The following is a 20397-nucleotide window of genomic DNA, read 5'->3' as shown; positions in this document are numbered from 1 at the left end:
GCAGCCCAGTTGGTGCCAACACACACACAATCTCACACTGCCAAATATGACAACACATTTATTAGAATCCAAACAACAGTTTGAAGAAAAATAAATAAACACCATGTCTTTCTGCCAGTTCAATGATCAAAAATATGAAAAGTCACTCACAAATCACTATGATTAGGATAGATCGTGTGAACTACAAGAAGAATTAAAAGCTCTAAATTACAAATGCTAAACTAGATGTGAAGAGAGTCAACCAATAAACACTGTACAGAGGAAAACACTGAGTACACACTGCCATTTCTCTGAGAGAAGAGTACACAAGGACTGGATTGATGATGATTATTATGAAACTGATATCTGATAACTATTTACAACATGTTTCAAAACAAACCATTAGGAACTAGAAAAGCTGTCTCTGCTATAAAGGCTTGTATTTGTATAATTTGTATAAACATCAGACTAGATATTAGATGATATGGTTTACTTCACACTGGAACAAAACTGTCAAACTTGACATCACAGATGCCATCTAAGAACAATAATACACAACTAAAATGTGACTCCTGTTAATGGTTCAAAAACACTAGTAAAATCCTTTCCTTTCATTCAAAGTGCTAAAGATATACAAAAAAAAAGCTGCAGCTGGTTTGAAAGAATGTCTCCATTAGATTTGGGTGGGTACTTAATCACTGGCAGCAGGATTCAGGTTCAATTCCCTTTTACAATCAAAACATATATCTTCTTCCAAAGTAAAACTTCACTAGTTTATATTCACTCTCCTCTGTGTTTTCTAGTGTCTTTCCTCCATGTTGGTTTCAACTATTAAAATGGCAGGACTCTTATTTTGAAAATGCTTCAACATGGTACATGAATTGCACATTTACACTTCTACATTTTGACTGATATCAGTGAACTGATCCTCATCCTGGCTTCTGCTTCTTCATCTGCCTCATGTGTTGCAGCTCTCATCATAAGAAGGGGGAGCCTCTGTAAGACAGACACATAGTTAGGACTGAAAGGGTTAAGCCAACTAGAATACAACATAGTTAATGGCTGTATTTGAAGCCAACTATCAGGGAGACATTAGGTTAATTTAGGAGAAGTGGGGGAAGGGCTGTTGGATGAACGGATATGTCCTAGTACCATATATGATCTAGAAACCAGCCAACATGAAAAATTCAGGTTTCAACCTGTAGAGGGCAGTCAGTGTACATACTTATGACACAACATGTAGAATTCAATACTTTGTATTTGAGCTCAAATGGTTTATGAGTTCAGTTGAGTGTTTAAAGGGTGGGTGTGATACTGGTTGTTTTTGACTGTACACTCACAATTTTGCAATGTTGAATTTTTGGTGGAAAATAAAAGATTTATAAAAGATCTGAATTTTTGTGGGAGATGGACACTGACCAGAGACTTAAATTTGATCAGTTTGGAGATTTTCAACCAGAAGTGCTTGGAGTGGCTGCTCAAAAAGTAATACTGCAATTTTTTAAAGGTGGCTGTGCATGCTCTCTAATTGGAAACATTAAAACAGATCCAAAAATAACACAGAAGAAAAATGCTAATCGTCCTAAAATGTGACTGGAACTAAAACTGTATTTTATCAAAAGACTAAAACAAATTACAGCATCATCAAGTGCCAAAGTACAGAGTAAGTGTGTGTGACCCACCGTGTGGATAAGCAGAGGTATCATAGTTTGGAGGCAGGATCAGTGGTGCTGAGCTGGCATTATTCAAAGGAGGGTACAGCCCCGTCGCTCCAGCTGACCCAGTGAATGGGGGCCCAGTGGGTACAGGACTGGGCCCGTTCTGCTGCTGGCTCTGGGAGAAAAAGAGGCCTGGAGCATAGCTGAATGCGTTGGGAGACACGAGCTGAGACTGCCGCTTGTTAGGGAAGTCGTCGTTCACCTGTGTCCCACCCTCTGCGCCCGGGTGGTACTCAGCTGGGGGAGCGCTGGGGGAATTGTGGAAGGACGTCCTGGAGCGAGGGGCAGGCCGAGGAGCAGGTTTTGGTGCAGGGCGAGGGGGAAGCGTGGGCGTGGTGGTGGTGGCGGAGGCGTCTGGGGTAGTGGCTGGTGTATCTGGTGTATCTTCAGTGGAAAGAGGAGCTGCTTTTTTGGAAGGTTGCTGTTTTTTGTCTAGTGAGATGTTTCCAATGTGGATGGGTAAAGTCAGCGTAACGTCAGGAGATTTCAGACTGACCTTCATCAGAGCAAAACTGAACGTTGGTTAAATTTGCTTGAATGTACATAAATGACCAAGAATTCTGTAGTAACTGTATTATGTATATATAATATTGTTAATATTAACTTACTTTGATATAGTAATCAATTTTTATGAGGTCACAGCCAGTGAGAGCGGACTGAGGTAGAGCAGGAACAATGATCTGCTCCTTCCACTCCACCTCCTTGCCAGCCTTCACCACGCCTCCCTCCACTTCTGCTATTGTCTTCACATCATGGGTTGGCTTCTTCGTCTCATAGGTCACTCTCTAAAACACACACGGATATGGGGGATTCATAAATTGGACTGAATAGGAGGTATGTTTGGGTAAATCCCTATTATACATTACACCATCTCTAGCTGCAGTTTAGGCTGCTTGTCTTGTGTGTTTAGCCTCGGCTATAATTGGTGTATTCTTTGTGAGTTTTTGAGGGGGGTACCCCTGACCTGCATCAGGCTGGCTGCCATGTTGCCTGTTGTCTTCCCTGATTGGTTGTGGATGTTGGCCGTAACCTGAATGACCTGGCCTGGTGTGTAACCCTTCAGGTCAGTGCGGGCCTTCAGGACCACCGTGCCTGTTTTCATCAGCATGTAGGTAAACTGCTGCGTCACTGCAGATGAGCAGGGGCCCTGTATGGAGCAGAGAAAGTTGGTATGTGTTTTTTAACTCCACTGAATGACATATTGGTCTAATCATTCAAGGACTGACCACACACACACACACACACACACACACACACACAAACACACAAACACACAAGTATAATGTCTCACCCAAATATCTGGCAGTTCATTCAGGTTGAGAAGGCTGAGCATGTAGAAAGGCTTCTCGGTGCTGTAGTCCTTAGAAAACCGTGGCGTGTCAATAAAAGCCCGCACTCTATAAATGATCCGACCATAGTTGCCTTCAAAAGATGTTGGAGCCGTGGCTGTGGGACAAAATAAAAACATGTATTAGTTTCTTCACACAACAACAAACATATTTTAAAAAGTAGCTTAACATTACAGGCTTCAGTTTCTTTGATCTGATTTTTTATTTTCCTTTTTTTAAATATTCCAAAAATAAATGGCCACTTCTAGTTTTATATAAATGTGAAAACAAGATCCCTGATAAAGCTGCCACACAAGCTACAAATGACAGATTTGGATTCACTAGAGTGAAAAGACCGGTTGAGCTGGTTTTGAGTTTCTGTGTTCCAGGCTTCAGCCAAGAAATGTGACCTCTAGGAGATAAGTGGCTTAAACAAAGACTAAACAATGGATCAAGAGTATATCAAAACATCCTCTGCAAAAGCAGAGGATGAGACCTAAACTATATTTTACATGTAACAGAATGTCTAATTAAAACTACAAATAAAAAAATAATTACAAAAACATGTCCAAGAAGATTAGCCTGGTTTAACTGTCTAACTATCTTTACTTTGGAATTTGCTGACGTCATTAAGGAGTGCTCTCACAATCACACATCTTACAACGTCACCTGCTGACATCACTGTGGACATAAGCAGGTGATGGTGACAAATCGAGATCTTGAGGAGAATCTCATGCACGCAAACCCTCTCTATTATATACTGGTACATGCTCGATCAAAAACAACAGCCTTGTTGTAGCTTTCTGTAGATGCAAAGAGAAACAGTGTCCTTAAGCTGTTGAGTGCGGTGTCTGATTATCTAATGCCTGCTGAGAAGCGTCAGCATTATTTGAAGGAACTTGATACTTGTGAACATATGTTAGAGGGTTAATGACACATATATGCATGAACAGTGTCTGTTAAGAATGGGTTGGTTGGACTGGTGAATACACCTTTTCTGGATGCATATGACTTCCTGAAAAATCAGTGTATTCCACTTCTCTTGAATTCAGGCTACAACTCAGGTCGGTCAGCATAACAATATATTCATTTCATTAAACCCTGAGATGTGGGAGCACTCTGACATCAGAGGACAAGTATGTTGGGGTGAACAAAGCACCAGTTCATCTGGAGGAAACGGGGCACTCTGGATATCATATCAGTAATAACCCTGCACTGCACAGAAAAACTGTGCACACAATCTACATTATGTAAGGCAGGTGAAGTGTGGGTGTGTGTGTTTACAACACATTCACTGCCTACCTTTGTTTTCTCAGGCTTTCACAGACATGTTTTAAAAAAAGTGACACTATACATCTGATAAAGTCTATAGAACATTTATAGAACATTTCCCATTTAGAAACACACAGTATTGCTGTCACATAGTTTTGCGTCCACCTGATGAATGCAAGCCAAATACCTACTCTCCACTTTAGCTCTACTGTATGTTGGTTTCAACCAGCTCCACATAAACACTCTAAATGTGTCTGGCAGTGGGTTTATCATATCAATGATTAATCTACTAACAACAGTAACCTAGTGTCCTAGTCATGTCATCTATCAGCAGTAAAACCAAAACATGAGGCCAAAAGAGTCCAAAATGTTCTTTAGTGATGAGAGAAATAACAAAATTAGGAATAAATCTCAAAACCTGCCTATTTAAATATATTAAAGCTCTAGTAATGAAGTCCTCAAAGTGATATCAACTGAGTAAAAGAGCAAAGGAAATGCTGTCAATCGGCTACAGTACAGACTAGTTACCATGGTAAATGACTCAAAGTTGATGTAAACTCTGTCTGGGACTGAAAATCTTTTCAGAATATTTTTTCTGTGTTATCTCTGTGTTTAACTGGTGCCTTTGTTCACCTGTGGTGATAAAAAAAACACTGGCAGGACAGCTAATGGAGAGCAAAGACAACATCCCAAACTAGCCTCACACTAGCCTGAATGGCAGCGCAACTGCTAACTGATAAATGCAACATATCACACAGGTTGCAGTGATGGCTACTTATCACAGCCATCACTTTGTAGCAGATCACTGTTGAGATAAATGACAGGCAGACATACGGATAATCCTTTGCTTCACATGATGTGCCTGAGAGGTAAACTCTGCAGTGTTTTTCGGTTGTCAAGAGCACAGTGATTACATTCTAAAATACAAAAGATGACCAGTATAAGTAGAAAATCACTGCAGTAAGTCCCAGTTATTAACGGGATGACAGTCGCATCCTCACTGCTGCTGAACCACAGCAGAATCAGCGTTAACAGCAACATGCCAGAGCATGTCTGTCAGACACAGAAATATCAGGACAAAACACACTCAAACAGGAAAGAATGTGCAGTGACAAGTGCTCATCCCATCACTCCACGCTGCTACCTGGTATGAGAAACTTGAAGGGAAACGTGTGCTCTCCCTGTTTCACAGTTCCTGTATGGGACACAGAGCATAGATAACATCAGTGGAAACAGTAACAATCACCCTCCTGTTTCCCTTCAGGGCTGCGGTGGAAAATCAGAACCTTCATTTCATTGCAGTGTTCACAATTCACCTCACAAGTTCATTTTCCATCATGAACAAATGAATATGGTTCCATTGTTACAAAGTCTGTAAAAACGTCGGAGGAAAACCAGCTCACAAGGAAGTGAGTATGAGCTTCTATCTGTGATCTGTGCTGGTTAAACAGTTTGGATCTGATCTGTAAAATTTTCAGCAGCATACCTTTATCTGCAACAGAGATGGTGCTGTTGAAGTACTGCTCCTCCATTGTCCATGTTGTGTCATTTACCTTGCTGGTGATGCCACAGAAACCATTGCAGCTTACTTTGACGGCTGAGAAAAAGAAAAGACAAACATGGGCGAGCGGTTTAAGCCACAGAGGCCTTTGTTAGCACCAAGTAAGTAAGTTATGTAATAGAGTTGGTAAAGTCAGCTCCTGCATGGGTGTGAACACTGTTCAGAAGAAGGCATGAGTTAGGGTGTGCCTTCTAATTCAGAAAAACAAAGTGATTTCAATTGCAAAAAAATGTTACTCTAAACCTAAAGAAACAGGACATTATATTATAAAGCTTCTTATCATACCGTTCAATCAGAATAAAAAACAAAGGACTGCACTGTGATTATCAGTGCAAGTCAAAGAGTAATCCCTAGAATAAATCCAAAAGACATATCCTCATAATTTCATATAAAGTATAGATAAATGAGGAAAAAGGCCTGACTGGTGCACAACAACGTTGTTTCAAAATTTCAAGCCATATAAACAACTGCACTTAAATTATTTAAACATTCTGTTTATTTCATTCTACCTTATAATTGGATTTAGTTTAGTGTTTTATTCCTCTGATATAATCAATATATTTGTGAAATACTACAGCTTTAGATCTATTGTTCATTTACAGAATACTACAATGTTTAATGTATCGCAGCACAAAAACTCTTCATACAGATCACGCAGGTGGGGTGTTTGATTTGACTAACTATCAATTGCTCTTGTTTTCAGCATTGTAAAACAAGTAGCATCAACATTAGCATACTGCTAAGAACTTTTGGACTGTTTACTGAACCAGCGTGGTCTGCATTTAACAATACAACAAATCAAATCTGGATGGGATAAAATGATGAACTCATTTTATCCCATCCAGGCTACATGCAGGAACTCCTGGTCTGACCAGCTTTACATAAAAAGGAATGTAAACAGACAGGAGGTCCTGCAAGCATTCAGACACTCCCAAACACAGGGAGGAGGGTGCTTAGGTTCCAACACATGCACAGTGTCATTTTGAGTCTTTGTTAGAGTTACATTGTAATTGTTGTTGTATGATTTTAGAACAAAGAAAAAAAGGTGAACATTTGTCTTCTGTGCACTTTCTCTTTTCTTCAAACTGCTTTGCGTGTTAATGTGTTCTTTAAACTTGCTCTTATCTCTCCCATTCGACACAATGAAACCTTTGAGATCTTGAATATCAAAAGAAAAACCGTGTTGCTCTGAAGTGGTCTCACTTTCTCAGTTCCAAGTTGCTTTTTTTGCCAGCTTTCACTTTGTGTGTCAAACTTCAAAGATACACAAGTTGGAACAATCAAACCTGTCCTCACATTCTGCATTCATGTGATCTGAGAACGATCAGATGACAACATTTTATTTGTATTTAAACTTTTTATATCCGGCTTGATAAGAAGCTCATACAATCCGATACCCGATCATTGAATCAATTTAACAGCTGCTTTTCCCTGTCTCACATTAGAGTGAATTCATTCTCTCAGAGCTCCTTTGTTCTAGTTAAGGGCCACAGTCAACACCTGTCAGCCATCTGATACAAGATGTCTGACAAGTTTCAAACATACCCAACAACCTTCACAAGGACAACTCACAACAGAAAACCACCAACACAATGGACCCCACATAACCATCAGGCATTGGTGGTGCTTAATGTTTTTTCCTTATTTAAGTTCCCAGTAATCCAACTTCTTGAATACTCCACGATGTGTCAGACTTTAAATTCACATTGCTCTCAAGAAGACTTCACTACACTGGATCGGTTGATGTCTTGTACTTGCACTGTGGTGGTTTTGGATTGCTATTTTAATCGCCACAGATAACCTGACCAACCACAAATACACACGCTTTAATAATAACACATATTAAATACTTAAATTCCCTAATATTTTCAGATGTTGGTTGTTAAAATATTATTTATTTATATATATATATTTATATTATTTATTTATAAATTCAGTAGAAAGTATTGACCAGTGAAAGCCTTTCTTCTGGATAAGACCCTGTGTTTAACATCCCATTACTACTTTAAATCCTTTAAATGAATCAATTTTAGAACATCTTAGAAGATTATGTGAGTGTAGGTGCTGTGGCAATGACTAAAAAGCCCATTTCTATCACAGAATGCCACAAACTGACATTATAAGCAGCTGTGAAAACAAATAGGTCATTTCCAAACTGCTCCTAACGTAGTTTTACTTCCGTGTTAGGCGGCGACGCTGTTGTTTTTCCCACCAGGTGTGGGAATGTTAGCGGCTGTTTCCTACCTTTACACTGCAGAGCCTGGGCCAGTTTGACGGTGACTGTGCCGGTGATGGACTCTCCCGGACTGTACACCACTTTGTTATTGTCAAACGCGATATCGAACGCCTGGAGCTTCCCCATGTTCACCTCCGACCGGAGCCTGGAGATCACCTGTGCGCGCGAGCAGCGACATGCGCTTTTAGCACCTCCTGTCCCCGCCCCTTTCCGTGACGCCACGAGCTCGACTAATAGGTGAGGGCTGGTTCGGATCGGATTTATGGCTCCTCAGGTTTGTTTATTAATTAAATTATTTTGTTATCAAAAATAATCTAAAATTATTTGTGAAACTAATTACTAGTTTACAAATGTTTAGTATTTGTATGGTTTATTATACTCAACAGAGTTCTTTAGTTTGCCTAGCCCTTTCGTTACTGTTACCGACCCCTTTTTTAACCCTTCAAAACCTGTATGTTACAATGTCCAAATTTATATCAGAAATAAACATGTTTGTGATTTTGATTGTAATTTGTATTTTATAAATAATTTTAACTTTATGACTTCTTTCCCTAAAAATCAAAGTCAAATTTCTACATTGCAGATGGATTATCCTTGTTGTTGTGTGGATGACAGAATATAGATTTTTAATGTAGACTACATTATTGTCAATTAATGGTTAAGATAAATGTCAGAATTTCTGTCACTAAGATATGTTGGGGTAATTATATGAAAATATATATATTTGTGGTGTTTGGAAGATGCAATTTGACATAAACACAAGCAGTCACTGTTTTCCTTGTTGTATTTATACTTCTTTTACACATTACATTGTGTTTGTAGGCATATGTTCATGTGGATCATCAGTAATTTAGAACATTTTATTAACAATGAGGCAGCAAATCCAAAAGGCATTTAAGCAAAGATATTGCAACAGCACAGTAGAACTGGAATTATTTGATGCCATAAATAATTAGCTGGAGTTTTGCTAACCTAAAAGTCATCCATACATTTTTCAATTAGCTTAGTCCTTCAGGATTGCCATAGCAACAGGGGAAGCTAAGATGCCCAATCCTCCCTGTCTCCAGCAACCATTTTAGGTGCCTCTAGGGGGATCCTCAACTGCTCCAAGGCCAGATAGGAGGTTGTAATCTCTCTAGTCTGTGGTGCCCAGCGGTGCATCATTATCAGGTGCCTGAAACAACTCAACAGGCTCAAATCTGTGTGAAGGAGCCTTATCTGGATTGTAAAAAATTCCACCCAACCTCAGGTAGTAATGTTGTGAAGTGGGGACTGATTCCATCTTTTATTAACCACATTGTGACTTTGGTTTGTTAATCAATGGTTGTTTGGGAAAAGACTTATCTGGTTTGATATCATCTGACCTATTCTGCTCTACCAATCTACTCTGATGTGAACATATAATTACGCAGCAAACTCCCCAACTTTTGCTCCCACCCTGATCACCACATCCCCTAGAGGGTGAACACTGTGCCAGTTTGTTTTATTGATTGAAGTTAGAGTGTCCATGGAGTTAATAGTTCAATAGGTACAGTGCCAGTCTGTAGAGCCTGCAGGGAAGCCTTCACTCTGCATTCCCATGCTTTGGATGGTCAGCTCCAGTGTTACTGATTAGCAGTCACTTCTGATTCACTCCTATTCACAACATCTACCTTCCCAAACCTGAGTGACGAAAACGCATCTCGAAAATTTTGTGAACCAAAACAGTACAGTAGTGGATCCAGGCAGCTGTTCACCCCTGCTAGAATCAAGCAAGCGTAATACGCCGTCTCCAGATGCAGGAGAACCTGGCATTGCTCAGGGTAGTATTTTTTTACTATGACTGCAACGGTTCGTATCAGATTCAGAGGCAGGAAGCACACACCGAAGATCACCAGGCACATGCCTATCATCCTCTGAGATTTTACTTTGACCCTAAGACCTTTGGCTGTGCTGACATTGATGTGTGTTAAGGTGTTTGCCAGACAGCCATAGCAAACAGCAGACACAAAGAAAGGGAGCAGAAACCCAAAGATGAAAAGGATGAAGTTTATGATGAAGTAGGAGTCTACCAAGTTGCTCTGGTGGATGCTGAGACACTGATTATGTGTCCCTTCTTTAGTTGGAGGAAGCATAAAAGCAAAGATGAGAGACTGGATCAGCAGAAGACCCCAAACTCCTGCACAGAGCTTCTTCACAAACTCTTTCTGTTTCATGCAGCAGCTCTGGTTGAAATGTACCACAGCCACATATCGATGGATGCTGATCAGAGTGAGGAATATGGTGCTACCGTAGAAGTGTGAACTCAACAGGGCAATCTTGACTTGACACAGGAAGCGACCAAAGGGCCAATGGTTACCCATGGCAAAGTACACAGCCATCATGGGGGTGACCGGAGTGGCGATGGCATCACTGAGGGCCAGGTGGAACTGCAGCATGGTTCCACTGGTCCAGCAAAGGGACCTGCAACAGAACACCCATAGGCTAAAGGCATTAAGGAGGAAGCCAATGAAGAAGACGAGGCACAGGAGGACAGTGATGGACACGGGCTGGGTCTCTCCCAGGCATGACACTGAGATGTTGCTGCTGTTCCCCAGCTGTGAAGAAAATCCCTCCGCTGTCATGTTCTCCAGCATGCTCGGCTTTTTTTACCTGGGGGAGACAAAAGATATGTGTTTTATTACACTTACAAAGTAAAATCAATTAGGAGTCTAAATATTTCCCGAAATGCCTTGTATGTCTCTTTTCCAACCTTGTTGGTCACTTTAAACCCCTTCCTGTATTTGTAGGATGCAATGTGTCTTATTGTAGCTATAATTAATACACATCAGTCTCTATCTCCACGCTTCCTCAAATATAAGGTTTTCTGACATTTCACTGTGGTAAGACTAATGAGGAACACTGAAACCACTACGCCACCAAGAGTTTTTCTAAAAAAAAAATCCCTACATATATATCTATTTTTTATTTTGCCGTCCTTCCATATGTTCTAAAAATAACAACATAGATATCTCTTTATGTTGCTATTTTTAATCTTTTCATCTATTATTCACTTAGAATGTACTTTTTATACCTTAGATGAGTCGATCAACTACATGCTGCTTCAATAATCAAAGAAAAATAACAACAGGAAAAGAACACCAGTTGTGTCAGAATCATTTTTATAATATAAAATAATATACATATTTCTAAATCTACAACCTTTTTCAAATTATTTCCAAGTTTACAAGAAAATCTGACATTTTTTGTGATCTTAAATCTAACTGTCCAGTTTAGCTGTATTTATGTTTACAGTTCCTGCCATACACACAAACCTATACACAACCCCAAGCTTAAACAAACACATAACACATACGTATAAATACATATAAAAAGCTTGAGTAAATTTATTTATCGACTAATTGACATATGACTGTTATTCTTTTTTTAAGCCCTTACCAGACCTGAAGCTATCCTCAGTGCTATGAGCGGAGTACCACACTGCCTCTTTCACACTGTCTACATGTGGAGCTGCCAGGGGAGGAGTTACCCACAGAGGTCTACAGACATCCTCTTTTTCAGTTTTAGTGCTCTCACCGTAGTTTCTCACTGTCTGGATCTGCACAGAGGTGCTGCTCTCTGCATGCTGCATGTTGAGGGTGTGCATTCTGATGCTCTTATGATAATCATGTTTTCATTCTGGTTCAGCTGTGTTCATATTGGCATTTTTTTTACATAAAACAAAATTAATTTGTGGTATAAACATTAAAAAAAATCCCCTGTGGCTCAAAAAGCATTCTTCTGTGTCCTTCCTGTTTTGTTTTACTGTATGTTCTGCATGGTTGTCTGAAGCCTGTCAGGGAGACTCTGAATGGCTGTTTAGCTTAATGAAACATTGTGCAACAACAGAACCAGGTCATTTTTTTTGAGCTCCAAGTGGTCTGGGGGTTCCCCTCTTCAAGAACAAGTGTTTTGGGGGGAGCCTTACTAACCAAGTGCTATAAAAAGTGATACAAGGTGTTAGTTTCACAGCTGCAGTTCCTGTTTTGTCATTTTATGAAATCTCTCATTGGAATGCTAATCGGGAGATCCTTCAACTACATAATCCATCCCTGTAAAATAAAATACAATCGTAGATACAATCACATGTTCTCATTGATTACACATCAAATAATGAAAAAACATACGAGACCTGAGTTATTTAATATTTATATGTTCTGTATCTTCTATTTGTATGCAAGTATGAATTTCTCAATTCCCTTTTTTAAATGTTTTTTCTCTCTTACTATAACAAAATATAATGATGCTGCTATAGTTTAATGATGAGTTTTTTTTACTTATAATTTAAAATCATATCATTATATTTTTATATTTTAATATTTAAGGTATTTATTCAGTGCTCTTATTTTATTATATCAATTTAGTTTTGGGGAATTTGTTAAATAACTGATGGAATATTTTGGCTTTTTAAAACGAATATTCTTGGTTTTTTCATGTTTCTCAGTACCTTACCTTGGCTGTATTGCATCACATTCCAACATTTGCTGCAGCAAATAATTACAAAAAAATGTTTTTGTTCATGATGTTAAAAGGGACAAATGAAAACAAAGATTTGTGGTATTTAAAAATATTTAACACATATTAATTAACATGAAGTGAGTTGTATAGGTTGTGCATCAGACGGTTAATTTTGACTCACTCTTGGATCACATTCTCTTCAGCCAAAAAAAACTAAATTACTGTTCTTAGTATTGCTGAGGAACTGAAAAATTAACAGCTAAACAATGCAGTGCTAGTCTTAGATGCAGTGTGCACACTGTATTAATATAACTACAGTGGAAACACAGAGGTGTTATTTTTTTAAATATGATAAAAAGCCCCCAAAAGTATTTGGGACCTAAAAAGGTAAGACGTTCCTATAACACTGAATACTGATTTGCCATTATCATCATGCACTGACTGAAGATGTACAGAGGGAATGCTTTCTGTGGTGATATGAATAAAAATCTTCTGTATCGGGGTGTATTTTGGGTGTTGTTTGTTTTGGCAAATTTTAAAAGTATATACCAACAATTGTTTGTAACACAGCACAGACGGCACTCATTAGGGTGATATTCACCTAAAATAAACTTTTGTTTTAGGTTTGATATCTTAATGTTGCTTGACACACACAACACTGTTACAACACTCTCAGAAACTGTCCTCAAAAGGTTCAAGTCAAATCTTTAAGACAAGAAGTTCTTTGTTTTGATTGGTAACTGGAGTCTCAGACTGAACTGATGTGTCACACGGGGTACCACAAGAGTCTATCTTGGGTCCCCTTTTGTTTCTTTCTATCCTTCCATAAAACCAGATACTCAATATCACATACACCAGGTGGTTGTGGACCTTCTTCATGAACAGAGACAAGACTGAGCATGAACCATGCGAGAGCCCTATTGAAATTGAAATGAATTATACTTGATTGTTGCTGCGGCCACGGTATTGCGATTTTTACCCCCTGAATGTCAATTTGGCACAAAATTGTCCCCCAATGAAAATCGTGACTTCACACTGCCACATGCAGCAGGCGTGGCCGCATGGCTCTGCAGCGCCCCCTAAAGTGTGAAAATATTCACCACAACTGCTACAGACTTGAAACTTGGTACACTGATGTATCGCCTCGTGACAAGAAAAAAAGCCTCTTGGACGAAAATTCCACGATGTACAGGAAGTCTGCCATTTTGAAAAACCACGCTCCATTTTGTACTCCCCGCACTTTTGCAAACTTCCCCTATAGGGGAATTGCTTGATATGGCAGAAAATTGGTGCACTTGCCCTTAAGGGGTTAGGGACCAAAAGTTATAAAAAACACAGCACTTTGTCATATGGTCTGGCTGTGGCGCCGCCACTAAATTGACATTTCGCCAACACACAGGAAATAGATTTGTTTGTGACTCTATCTCCCACATACTTCATCCTATGTGGATGAAACACAAAGACAGCGGCAGCTCAAATATTAACTCCCTCTCTCTAAAAACTCCAAAAATCTTAGTGTCAGACTTAAATGTCTACAGCTATTACTATAATCTGCTTTTACCATCTAAAAAACATCACCAGAATCACAATAATAAATGTCAATGCAATGACAAAGACTCTTCTAGATTGTGGCAATAGTCTGCTCATGGGGTTATACGACAGCTTCAGTACAGGCAGAATGCTGCTGCTCAGAGGCTTTCCAAAACATAAAAATATGACCTCATTACTCCAGTTATAAAATTTCTTCACTACCTCCCTGTCTCTCAGAGAATTAACATCACATCAGCTGAAGCTGTCAGTACTGAGCACTGAACTTTTTTACACTACAGATGTGGCTTCAAGGGGAAATGCCCACTGTGCCATAAATGTCAGTTCTTCTCATCTAGCAGCCGTGTTTTGCAATGCTTGCTCAACATGTGTCACATCATGCAGTAAAAGCCGTGAGTATTTGTAAATAATTATTTATTTACAGTGTCCCTGCATTACTGACAGTTCAATAATACACAGACAGCCCAGTTACATATGAAAATACTGTATATGCAACAACACACAGTTTAGAAAAAACATTTTTTTTTCGCTTTTGTTTTTTGAGAATATCACCAGCAGCCAGACTACAGTGTCACAGCTGGAAGACAAACATCTAAAGAAACTAAAAAAAATAATCATACAGCTAACAGAAACATCCAGTCTTTATGAGCTGTATTTACAGTCTGTCTCAGACAGGCGCGACTGGGGTAGAGGGGGTGGCGGTGGCGGGCATAGTCACTGGGTGCAGCCCCAGGTCAAGAGATGGAGCTTCATCAGGCGGCGGAGGGCTCTTTTTCTGGGCCTCCAGCTTCTCCATCAGCTGGGTGTGCAACTCCTTCAGTGGCTCACTGCACTGTGGTCACAGCATCAAACAAAGCATCAGCACATCATCACCACAAAGCTTTAAACTAAGGGCACATTGTACTCTGTGTTGGCAATTTTCTATAACTTTGTGCTAGTTATTCAGCATTGTGTAAATGTTTTAGGATCTACAGCAACAATTTTGGTCAACAGTGGGTTACCACAAGCCCGTTGTTTCATTATCAACATAGCCTGCTTCAGACTAAACTTAAGTGTCATTTTATGTGCAGATTGTTCTTACGTTGCGGTGCACAAATTAAAATCAGGAACTGGAAATATGGCTTCGATGTATAAAACAAGAGTGTAAGAGAAACAGATAAAAAGAGAAGCTAACTGTGGCAGGGTGTATTTAGGCCAAAAGAAGACAGAGAAGACAACAGACATCAAGTAGGATTTTGTTGATGATCCAAACTGTGTACATAATAAAGTGTCTAAAAAAGGTGTCATTTTGAACATTCTGACTCTACATCCGCTGTTCATTTCAAAGCACAAACTCAACGTAGGACTGCAGCCAACCTGTTTAGGAGGTTCAAGAGTTTTCATCAAGGTTTCCATGTAGGATGGCAGCACTTTGTGGTGTAGGTGCACTAACATCCGCAGGGTGTGTCTGTGTACGTTTTCTTTGCTGGAAAATATTCAGAGAGAAACTGAACTCAGAGGGGTCCTTTTCGGTCCATCTTGTTTTTATTAATACTATCTAAAATACACTCCCTTAAGTATGGACATCTTCTTACCCCATACAACAAGCTCAGATTGAATCCACCTACCTGGAGAAAGAAGTAAGGAGGAAGCCATCAAAGACCACTGAACAAAACTCTTCTGATCCAAACTCGTCAGAGAGCAGGGTGAGGTGCCCGGTCAGCAGGTGCAGGAAAATGTCACTGAAAGCCATGTCATTGTAGGTCTCCACTGTGGGAGATACAAACAGGTGCAAACCACCTTAAAGTGACAGTTACACAAAAACTGTCTTAAAATTATTAACATTATGTTGCAACACTCACCCAGGGCGGGTATTAACCTCTGCAAGGCGTTCTTGTTCCTCAGTTTAGCAATGTGGAGGACGTAGTAGAGACCCATTTCACAGGCCACCCTGTTCTCCTGCAGGTATCTGAGGGGGAGCAAGCAGTCCTTAAATAGAGGAACACTGAAAATGGGTTCAGGTTGTTGATGAAGTTGTAAATTTGTTCTGTAAACTTCTCAGATTGCACTGATCTGCATTTTAGTGTTCAGTGACAAACAAAATAACATCCTCTACTTAATTTCAGAAATTATGTCTCTCTCACTTGTGTGTGTGTGAATTAGTGTATTGCCTGCAGATGTTGCCTCTTTCCTCTAGATAAGTCTAGATATTTTATCATGAACATTTGTTCATTATTTGTTGTACACTTCGACATAGAATCCTCCCACCATTGTTTTGTTACCTGTTAACCCTGATAAGCTGATCAAAGACTTCATGTCATGCCGGCCTCTGCATCCATGCCACTCTCTGCAGTGTCTTACCTGTTGAAGGCATCTGGCAGGGTGGTGGGATATGTTAGTGAGCTTTTTTCTTCACTGGGAAGCTTCTGTTCCACCATGAATGTGTGATCATCTACAACCACTGACATCATCGCTGGCAGGAAGCGAGTCACCACCTCCAAATCCTGAGATTACAAGAGACCAGAACTGTTTTGGTGTGTACCTTTTGATTTTTCATCTCTATTTCAACAACCAGATTTACAATAAAGATTTATTCAGATCTAACAACAATAGGAAAAAAGCTGACTTTACTTTAAACCATTTTCACAGACACTGGTTTTGAGCTGGGTGTATATGAGGTGACCCACCAAACGAGGCTCTTTAAAGACCTGGCTGTCAATCATGTCCCATGCTCCTTGACCCAGTGACAACATCCTCAGCAGCAGCATCAGGTCTGGACTGTCCTGTTTGCACACACAAATACAACCACATGAGAAGAAAATACATTCAATGAATCTTTATTTAAATATTTGTATCCATAACAAAAATAACATAAAAAAAACATACAAATAAAATGCATTATATTTTTAAACAGTCTAGTCTTAGATCAGGTCTAGGGGACACTCAGAATTCAAGGACCAATCTAGGTATCCTGGCATCTTGAGAACAGTTCTATTTGTGTGGGACTGGTTTTACTGGTTTTATCTAGTTGAACAATGTTCCTTTACAGTAACACTATTTGATCACTGCTCGTACTTTAATGTGCCCTCTGAGGGTTTTTCTGCATGTTAACACTCATCCTTTTTTGCATCAATGCCTTCTGTGCTGCAGCACTGCCCCCAGCTGTTAATCTGTAAAAACAGCACTGTGATGCAGCAGCCCTCTCACCAAGCACCTAAACCACTTGTAAATATTTGTATAGGTTTTCTATCCAAAGGCATTTTTTTTACATTTTCATTTATTTCTTTTTTGGGTTTTATTGGCAATAAATGTGAAAATCAAAACCGATGACTGTGAGTATGTGGGAGGATCCCGTCACAAGCACCCTGTCAACATTATTGTATGTTGTGCACACTCTGGCTTACTCTGGGTAAGGCATCCTGACTCAGCAGCTCCTGCAGGTTCTTCATAATACTCAACACCAGGGTGTTACAGGCAAATGGATCACACAGGATCATAGACAGGTCCCTGTAATGCAAATAAATAAATTCATCTGATATCAACAACTCTGCTGATTAATTAAACTACTTTATTTTCTGTTACCCGAGCACTTGCTCCTGTCCTTTCTTCACCCCATCCAGGAATCCTTGCAGTTCTCTAGCTCGCTTGCCGTCTACAAACTTCTCCCGGATGCAGGCATCTAAACACCATGTGAACTGTCACAGCACATAGGGAGGCAAAAAGGAAAAAAGCTGTAAGAAAAAGCTAGGACATGGAAACTAAAAGGACATTGTGATTGTTTGCTTCCTCACCTTATGGCACGGGTCCACAGAGCAGATCTCACTGATATCCAGGTCGTGCAGAGACATCAGCAGCTCCGCTCTCAGAGTGCAGTAGTGGACGTTCCGCGTGCGCAGGAAGAGTGTTCGTAAGAACTGCAGCACCATGTCGTACAGCTTCACATTCTTCCCAATCATCTGAGTCAACTTTAAAACCACCTACGGTATTTGGGGAGCAAAGGTCATACTCTTTAGTGGCCAAATATTTTTTAGTTTTTTACTATACTACTGTACTTAATAGAAAAGAAATGAGAAAAACAATCAATTTCATGTAAATTCAGTTTTGACATCTAACCTGACGACTGCGACTCACCTCGCCTTGGCGTCGTGTTTTGGGAGACGAACTGAAAAAATTATGGAGGATGGAGAGGTCACTGCTGAACAGAGCAGCTTCCTTCTCCACGATGTACTGCTTTAGGAGGGGAGAGACTTCATCCCCAAAAAGAGCCTGGTTGTCCTGCCAGATCTGTCTTTTCACCTCTACGGCACACACCTTGTACAGCTCTTTGTCAGCCATCACCATCTTCAGTTTCTTCTCTGGCACCTGTAGAGCAGAGCTTGCAATAAAGTTTGGAACAAACATTTCCCCACAGTAAGGCTCAGTTTAGTTTTACTGTGTTTTAATGGTAAGAAGACTAAGAAGGAGACCTTCATGGCCACTTGACTACTTATCATGTGAGCACATATGTTTTCCCAGCACTATTAATTAAATAGCAATATTCTGAATAACTGTAAATACATGCCTTGGGTAGATGCTTTAGAACCTGCATCACCACGGGCTGAATGGATGGCATTTTAACAAGAGGAAAGCTCTTCTCCAGTAGTTCTTCAAGCTTTCCATACCTGTGAAAAAAATGAAAAGAAATAGCAGTCAAGCTGGTTTCTTTGTAGAACATTATTCAGTTAAACAAACAGTCACACACCTGTCCTCATCCTTGCCCTCTGCAATGATGGCCACCCGCTCCATCAGGTTTTCTCTGAGCTCATCAAAGACAGACTGGTGGAACTCAAGCCGCGGTGTCCCGTGGAGGTCAAGAAAAGGAAGAGCAGACTGCAGTGTTGGCAGCAGGATGCCATTTTCCATCTGTGGCCATGAAAATGCCCAAGAGAACAATCAGCCTTAGGTGCTTTTTACAGACAGTTTAATATATTACATTTTTTTTTTTACAAAGAGCTGATATGGGGTACAATATAAGGGACCACATTCAGAGCTTTTCTGCCATATGCAAGGCCAGAGACGACAGAGGTGACTTTTGATGCAGAGCCCACCTGACATCCTGTCAGTCTAACCTCATGTCATGAAACATCAGTTTAACTCGCACCTGAAATTGAACTATTAGTATTATTATTTTCCAGGATTACAACACTTCTTTCCCTCATTGTCCTCATTGTCCAGAAAAACAATCTAATAAGTAAGGGACAGTCTCTTAGGGCTTCAGCAATCATGTGAAACTTTGTGTTTGTTTATTAACCTTTTTCCCTACACACGGGTGTGCGGGACTCGATGACATGAAAAGTAGCATTGCCTTTCCAAAGCAAATCAAGCGCAGCTAGCAACCGGGTGCATAACTTCCAGCCACTCTCCACTTATTACTTCGGTAGTTACACTGTTTTAACTATTATCATGATAAAAAAAGGCTTCTAAAACAGACAAATGAATAAACATGGCCATTTGTCTATATTTTGTATTGCACAGTGAGGGCTGCAAGTAGTTTTGCCTTTTATTGCAACGGTGCTACAATTAGCTTCACAACACAAACAGCTAGCTTAAATGGTAAATGGCTGTCTAGAACAGACGCATGCATCTTCTCTCATACAGTGAAATCACACATATACATGGAAGTATTAGGCTGCAGCCATGTGCTGCTCGCGAAGACGCAAATTACGTTAGGATTACCTGAAACTGATCAATGGCTTTCAGAGGCTCTGTGCAGTTGGTGAGAGTTTCTTTAAGATCCTCGCCGTTGGATATTCCGAGCTCAGGCAGCCCCCCGAACATTTTGGTTCCGTTTTAATCATCAATCTAAGAAATTACGTATGAATGAATTATTCTAAATTGAATTATGGGGCCGAATAGTGAGCTTGGCGCTTGCTACAAATCACATCTACACTTTTTGCTGTCCTGTTCTGCGTAGTAACATTGTAAACAGTCCGCCAGAAACAACAGGGTTGAAAATAGTTCCGCCTTGTAATCAACGGCATGAAACCAAGTAGCTGTATTTTCATCATTTAAGCACATTTATCTAAATATGTCTTTTTATTTATTGGCATAAGTGTGCACCAATCTGAACAGATTACCAGGAGGCATGTGAGACTAAAATGTGACAGATTTAGTTTGTGACCTTTCATAAATTGTTGCCTTAAGTGTCCTAAGGGCATGTGGGCTTTTTTCTGACACAAGGCCTGAAGTGAGGAAAACAGTATCTACTATTGTTGATGAAGATTCTCAGTCATCCAGGTCATCATACGTAGAGAAGATTGA

General features: G+C 39.9%; 3 protein-coding genes across 3 annotated transcripts; all 3 read right to left on the bottom strand.

The window, feature by feature from the left end:
• Window positions 1-43: 43 nt before the first annotated feature.
• On the bottom strand, window positions 44-8264 carry arrdc1a (arrestin domain containing 1a). The gene is made up of 8 exons (XM_028414656.1): window positions 8103-8264; window positions 5784-5894; window positions 5442-5492; window positions 2989-3143; window positions 2662-2844; window positions 2306-2482; window positions 1662-2193; window positions 44-975 (listed from the first exon to the last, which is right to left on the bottom strand). The coding sequence occupies exons 1-8, from the start codon at window positions 8218-8220 to the stop codon at window positions 938-940; spliced, it is 1365 nt and encodes a 454-aa protein (XP_028270457.1). The 5' UTR covers window positions 8221-8264; the 3' UTR covers window positions 44-937.
• A 1434-nt stretch (window positions 8265-9698) lies between these two features.
• LOC114441130 (P2Y purinoceptor 2) lies at window positions 9699-11529 on the bottom strand. Its single transcript, XM_028413918.1, has 2 exons — window positions 11512-11529; window positions 9699-10725 (listed from the first exon to the last, which is right to left on the bottom strand). The coding sequence occupies exon 2, from the start codon at window positions 10707-10709 to the stop codon at window positions 9699-9701; it is 1011 nt and encodes a 336-aa protein (XP_028269719.1). The 5' UTR covers window positions 10710-10725; window positions 11512-11529.
• Window positions 11530-14586: 3057 nt separating this feature from the next.
• nelfb (negative elongation factor complex member B) lies at window positions 14587-20096 on the bottom strand. The gene is made up of 13 exons (XM_028414449.1): window positions 19813-20096; window positions 18839-18999; window positions 18659-18758; window positions 18229-18459; window positions 17889-18074; window positions 17680-17792; window positions 17502-17604; window positions 16785-16880; window positions 16459-16601; window positions 15960-16066; window positions 15726-15867; window positions 15475-15583; window positions 14587-14950 (listed from the first exon to the last, which is right to left on the bottom strand). Exons 1-13 carry the CDS (start codon window positions 19912-19914, stop codon window positions 14786-14788), a joined length of 1758 nt encoding a protein of 585 aa, XP_028270250.1. The 5' UTR covers window positions 19915-20096; the 3' UTR covers window positions 14587-14785.
• Window positions 20097-20397: the final 301 nt, after the last annotated feature.

Source organism: Parambassis ranga, chromosome 9 (genome assembly GCF_900634625.1).
Source record: "Parambassis ranga chromosome 9, fParRan2.1, whole genome shotgun sequence".
NCBI classification, from domain to species: Eukaryota; Metazoa; Chordata; class Actinopteri; family Ambassidae; genus Parambassis; species Parambassis ranga.
This window is presented reverse-complemented; position numbering and strand designations above follow the sequence as displayed.